Genomic DNA, 6,907 nt, shown 5'->3' with positions numbered 1-6,907 from the left:
GGAGCGGGCAAGGCTGAAGATATTATAAAAAAAAGAGAAAAAGTAAAAGAACAAGAATCAAGAGGAAGAAGAAGAAAAGGCAATTAACCATCATGTACAAGAGGGCGGCATGAGATAGGAGTTTGAAGCTGAAAAAAAAAAAAAAAAAAAAAAAAAATTTCCCCAAAAAAAAAAAAAAAAAAAAAAAAAAAAAAAAAATCTACATTAAACCGATTCACCTGAACGTTTTTTAATCACTAAACCGATTAAAATGATTAAATTCGTGATGACTGAATAAATGGCAAACCGCTCCGGGGGAGGTCTTTGTAGAGCCTGGTGTAAACACCGACTAGGATGCCCCCTGGTGAGCGGAACAAGAATTATGTGGCGCTTGTAAACAAAACAATCCCGCATTGGAAGGTATAAATCTCGCTTTTTAAATCGCGAAATAAATATTAGCTCAGAAATTATGCTTGGATTAACGAGTTTAATATTTATTTAAATTGATTTTTTCCAAATTAAACCGACATACGAGTTGAGAGCGAGACACGAAATGGTCTGATGTTATTATACGCACCTAATTATTGGATATTTTTTTTTTTTTTTTTTTTTTTTTTGGTATTTTTTTTTTTTTTTTATACGCACCTAATTATTGGATATATATATATATATTTTTTTTTTAATGTGATGTTCTCAGATATCTTGATTTTTGATGATTTAGTATGTCTTTGTCAAGCCTTAAGCCAATTTTATCAGAATTTGCTGATTTTAATAGGTTGTACCTTACCAATTACAATTTTTTGAACTCAATACACCCTTTTACCTGAGAACCTTTTCAGCTTTTCTTCACGATGATTCTCTACCACAGTTCTGTTTACTTTGTGTGGATTAGTAAACAGGTACCGTACCCCAAAAATACGCTGAATAGGTAAATCAACAACAGTAAATTTGATCCTTTGTTTTTTTGTTCACAGAGAGGAGCTGGCACTCAAAATAGGACTAACCGAAGCTCGAATACAAGTAAGTGTCTACTCCTAACAGTTTACCAGTTTAAATCTGGTTTATACCCAGAAATCAGATCTTTGATCAAGAAATCTGATTGGTCGTTTTTTACTTTGGGTTAAAATTGAGCCAATTCAACAAAAAATAATGTAAATATATTAAAAAAAAGCTTGCAAAAACTAAGAAAGGTTCATTTCAAGTCGTGTAAAAGAAATAATGTGATTACTTATTCTAATGAAGAAGAAACAAGGCGTATCTTTTGGTGCCATTAGAGAATTATTAGAATTAGAATAGCGCAGGATTTTATTCTAATAGACATACCTCACAGCATCAACACGGAATAAATTAGAAATTAAAATAATCATAGAATAATAGCCGCATAATTAGCTTTATTATTAGATAGGTCAACCCATTATATACCGTCTGAATCAGTCATACAAGAGTGACATTGGTTTATAATAAATAATCAAATACCTTGTAATAGATTGGAGTGGACTCCAAAAATTGGCATTTAAAATTAGACATACCTCACAGCATCAACACGGAATAAATTAGAAATTAAAATAATCATAGAATAATAGCCGCATAATTAGCTTTATTATTAGAGAGGTTAACCCATTATACCGTCTAAATCAGTCATACAAGAGTGACATTGGTTTATAATAAATATTCAAATACCTTGTAATAGATTGGAGTGGACTCCAAAAATTGGCATTTAAAAGAGGGAAGACGAGTTGACACATCCACTAATATTGGGACTTTGGCATCTCCACTAATTTGAAGACAAAGAGTGCCGTACATACCTACTTACTATATTAGTTTTAAAGAATGATAGGTATGTACTATGTTTTCACTTGACAAATATATGAAACTTATTTAAAGTATTGTGAAATACAGTTAAAAACAGATAAGGAGTTTACATATTTCACCATCTCCTGACGGCATCCTCAGAACAACTAAGTTTTAGTTCTTAAATTTCAAAAGTTATAACGAGGTAGCTTTTACATAAGAAAAATTTTGAAAAAAAAAGCAGGACTATTCTAATCGTCCGTTATATGGTCGATAGTCACTTTGTCGTTAATTTTGCGAAGCGAAATTACTATTTGGAACAGGTGACTGTCATGGGTTAACCACCCAGCATGTAGAAGTGTGGCAAGGGGCGCCGGATTAATTATTCTCCTAAGGTGTCTTCTTGTGTTAGACATGTAGGGTGTTGGGATTGTCACCCAAACAGTCTCCTCTTTAATAGCCCTTCAGGCTCTACACACACAGACCTTATCCTAATAAGTAGTGGGTCTACCCAAAGCTCACAAGTCTAATCAACATGCGGAATCAAATCCGCGACCTAGAGCTTTGAAAAGAAAAGAGCTACCTTCCACGTTAACTCGGCTGGCGCTGCGAGCAAATGCTATGAAAATGAGAAAATCCTTCTCTTTATGACTGAAGTGAATATCATTGTTCTCTCTAATGTAGTTGATACTCTTGTTGATATACCTCTTGAGAGTCTTAAGATCTCTTAAGAGATGATCTTGAGAATTGAGTTAAGTATTGGATGAGTTCAGAGTTCATACGAGCACTGAGTAACTTCTGTAGGTCGTTAGTTCACGAGGATCCTTCTTCAAGCTTGAATTCCAATCATAGTCAACAACATTTATTTCGACAGCGACACTACAATTCATGTACTGTATGCCAACTTTGGCACTTCAATAAATTGTCCCCTGGTTATGGCTCCCTTACGTACCCCTTCTATTATAGGTGGTTCTTATAAAAGCCCTACAAGACTCTACTCAATTAGGTTCATACTGGACTGGAAGTCAGCGAAATCTTTTCGTACAAAGAATTGAAACAGAGTAGATAATTGGACATCTCTGATTCTATAGGAAAAAAAAACTGCAAATATCTTCCGATTTTTCAGCTATGAAATTTGATACTTCCATCTGAATGTTTTCAAAACATGTGATCAGAACCATGTAGGGAACTCCCAATAGAAATAATGCCACATGTTAAGAAATAATTAAATCATATCTCCTGACATACGGATACTGTTTTAACCCCGTATCACAATGCCTTGTCATGGAATTTCCGACAGATTTCGAAGTTTCAAACGAAAATAGCTCTGTGATGTGAAACCGAGCCTAAAGCCGACTTTAAGCGTGGATTTCGTGGAATCGAATTCGGAAAGTGTTCCTAAGGAGTAGGTAGAAAATCAAATGTAAATTCATGTGGGGGGGGGGACTTTAAAGTTTGAAGCAATCAACTGCGTTTCTGAGTCTTCCTTTGGTGTGCCCATACGTTACGAATCTTGACGGTTATCATGGTAATGTTCAATTAGTTTTCTGCGTTATGAAAAGAATCCTAACGTACCACGTTCCGGAGGTCCTTGTCCTTCAAAATAAGATACCTATCCCTTACAGTCCTCAGCCCTGATACCCTTTTTGACCGACATAAACACCACAATTGTGTGCAGTTCACGACACATGTGACCAGTGTTACCCCAGATACAGAGTTAACAACAGAGAGTTAAGCATATATCAATATTGGGATAGGTCAGATATAGGCGACATCTGGATCGCATGCTACAGGAATCACTCCGCGGGTGTTCCAGCTCTCTTTTCATCTTCCGGTTCCTAGGCTGTAATTTGATTTGCCGACCCTTACAGGTAGCACTGTTGTGTTGGGACCTGGTAAATACCACCGGCGTATTATAAGAGGAACCCAGGATGATGATAGCATGATATTGATGCTATTCCTGCCTCCAATGTCTTCTAATCTTATGACAACAGTGTTTATCCTACAGGGTGAGAGATGGTGGTTTATGGTGTGCCTGTGGGTCAGATTTTATTGACTGCATGAAGTAAAGAGTCATGTGAACCTAAAGTACGTAGTTCATTTCTTATAGGAGTCATTTGTTCAAGAGTAAGTTCTCGACATCAGATAATCTAGTAAATTTTGTATCAGTTTTCGTGTAAAATAGAAATAGGTCCATCAATACGAATAAACAGAGATGCTCCTTGACCAAAGTCCCTGGTCCGACAGTGTTTTGTTTAAATGTTCGTTCAGCAGTATCGCCAGGTCTTGTCCACAGAAGAATAACAAAGATTATGGGTTTTTTTTTTTTTTTTTTTTTTTTTTTAATGTGATGTTCTCAGATATCTTGATTTTTGATGATTTAGTATGTCTTTGTCAAGCCTTAAGCAAATTTTATCCGAATTTGCTGATTTTAATGGGTTGTACCTTACCAATTACAATTTTTTGAACTCAATACCCCCTTTTACCTGAGAACCTTTTCAGCTTTTCTTCACGGTAATTATCTATGACAGTCCTACGTTTTGGTGCCCCACACCCCAATATACGCTGATTAAATCAGCAACAGTAAATTTGCAAAGTATTTGCTACAGACTCTGTAAGTTTTGTTTATTTTGCCACAATCCCCTAACGAAGGAACAAAAGTCCTTGACCAAAAACTCGACAGACTCTATTCTCTCTGCAATTTTAACGAATTTTATTATTTTTATTACCATATTGTTATTAATTTTAATTACTTTGCACGCTCATTAGAGACTTATTAGTTTATTATTAAGTTTATAGCTTGCTGTTGCTGTGAACTATCAATAATTCATTAGACAATTTGTTTGCGTTACTTGTTACATGATTGTGTTGATGGGTACAACAGTGGCGAGTACTACAAGGATAGCAGAAGTATATGTGAATCTAAATATATAACAGCTATAGGTAACTGAACTAAGCATGTTTGTGAAAGAAGGGCAATTTTCAATAGAAAAAAGTATGGAAAATGTTCCAACAATCCCAACATGAACGTTGACAAAGTCAAGAGAAGTTTTCATTTGTCCATGTTCGACTTTAGTTTGTTCTTCTCCCATGGAAGGGACATTTTCTAATCAGTCATTATCCCGTCCATCGTGTCGGACCTGTATTCCTGAAAACATCTTTTAGGTAGGTACAAAGGTATTCTTTAACCATGATCGAATAAACTACGGGCTAAAAAATTCCCGGAGGGACGGGCCCAGCTTGTTGTTTCTGCAGTTGTTTGTCCTCTGGACCTCTGGATCTGGATAAACCAATCATTTATCCAGTCTTTCTTCTAGTCACTATACATTTCGAAATATAATAGATGGATAGATAGATCTAGATATCATATATTAATATACCTATTTATTAATATTGATATCTATCCATCTCATTTTTTACGGAAGTCATGTATTGTAGGCAACCCCCAATCACCCGAAAATACCAATCTAAATGTATTAATCTAAAACGAATTAAAAGAAGAATAACAAAGAAAGCCAAAGAACTGGAAGTACCTATAATTATTACCTTTTCACAAGAACCAGATACTATGAGCTAATCCACTACAAAGCTAGTGTGGGATCAAGTTTCATAGGAGATCCTGTAGATATAAATTCAGTTCCTAACTAATTTTATTTTATTAAAACATTGTGTCGGTCTGTGCCCGTTCGCTTTGTAGTTAGCTCTCGTTTTCCTTTTTTTATGTTTTTATTATTTCAAATTACTGCGGCTTGTAAAGTCTCCTATCATGTTAACTTTGTCAATTACTTTGTATTATTGTTGGTTTTTTATTTCCAGACGGCCGAAGCTCTCACACAAATTTGCCTCTGGCAGTTCCTTTCCTTTCTTCGAGTTGATTTTACTGTTAAGCCACATCGACTTTTCCAGACGGCCGAAGCTCTCACACAAATTTGCCTCTGGCAGTTCCTTTCCTTTCTTCGAGTTGATTTTACTGTTAAGCCACCGGCATTCCTAATCAACTTTTGTTCCTCCTGAAAATATTGCTACTGATAGGCGATATCGTTTTTTAAACGTCAACTTAATAAATCTAGAGTACACCTACAATTCATTAGGAACAATTTTGTGGCACATAAATTTAACCTCGCGTTGCATGCTGGGCAGAGGGTGGATATATTGTTTGTTGGTTTGTTGGCATGAGTACAAGTTCCCTCCTTACCTCTGGTTGAGGTGGAGTGCATTATTCATTTCGTCTCTCACGATCCTGAATATTGTAATCCCAGACCAGGTTCAAGGTCATTGAAATAGATACCTACCAAACTTTGGTAACCGAAAAATACCTATTCGTAGATTTAATGGATACCTACATCGTTCGAAGAATTTGATAGTTGGATTACCTACTTGGTTGTTGTTTTCATTAGCACAGTCAAATCAACTTTATGAAATGAATCGATGATTCAGAAGAATTAAATTAGTCAGGTAATTTAGTTGAGATGTTAGATTAGTTAGGCATTAACCACTAACCACACAGGTTCTGGTTTTCCTCAAGACAGATGTGTGTGTATAACATTGTTATTTTGTATAAAAATAAAAATGTTTTCTACTTCTCCTCCTTTTCCTCTTCCTTCTTTTTCAGCTGAGACCAAACAAAAAAAGGCCCATCATGTCAGTAATTTCTTTTACAATAATAAAATAAGAGCCAAACTTCCGAGTTCTCCTGAGCATAATCACTAACCATGTCATTTCCCTCTCTGTTCTCAGGTTTGGTTCCAAAACCGCCGCAGAAGGATAACAAAGAAAGCCAAAGAACTGGAAGTACCTATAATTATTACCTTTTCACAAGAACCAGATACTATGAGCTAATCCACTAATAGATCCTATAATCCACTACAAAGCTAGTGGATCATGTGAACCTAAAGTACGTAGTTCATTTCTTATAGGAGTCATTTGTTCAAGAGTAAGTTCTCGACATCAGATAATCTAGTAAATTTCGTATCAGTTTTCGTGTAAAATAGAAATAGGTCCATCAATACGAATAAACTAGAGATGCTCCTTGACCAAAGTCCCTGGTCCGACAGTGTTTTGATTAAATGTTCGTTCAGCAGTATCGCCAGGTCTTGTCCACAGAAGGATAACAAAGAAAGCCAAAGAACTGGAAGTA

General features: G+C 35.6%; 1 protein-coding gene across 1 annotated transcript in view; it reads left to right on the top strand.

Moving 5' to 3' along the window:
- The window catches only part of LOC113467912 (homeobox protein aristaless-like), a gene marked incomplete at its 3' end in the record, with an annotated part of 15,875 nt that extends 9,314 nt beyond the window's left edge, over nt 1-6,561 (top strand). The window contains exons 3-4 of the mRNA XM_026824400.1: nt 954-999; nt 6,508-6,561. Of these exons, the coding sequence (XP_026680201.1) occupies nt 954-999; nt 6,508-6,561 (100 nt within the window). The remainder of the gene's footprint in view (nt 1-953; nt 1,000-6,507) is intronic.
- Between the last annotated feature and the right edge of the window lie 346 nt (nt 6,562-6,907).

This window comes from Diaphorina citri, unplaced genomic scaffold (genome assembly GCF_000475195.1).
Source record: "Diaphorina citri unplaced genomic scaffold, Diaci psyllid genome assembly version 1.1 scaffold584, whole genome shotgun sequence".
In the NCBI taxonomy this organism is placed as follows: Eukaryota; Metazoa; Arthropoda; class Insecta; order Hemiptera; family Psyllidae; genus Diaphorina; species Diaphorina citri.
This window is presented reverse-complemented; position numbering and strand designations above follow the sequence as displayed.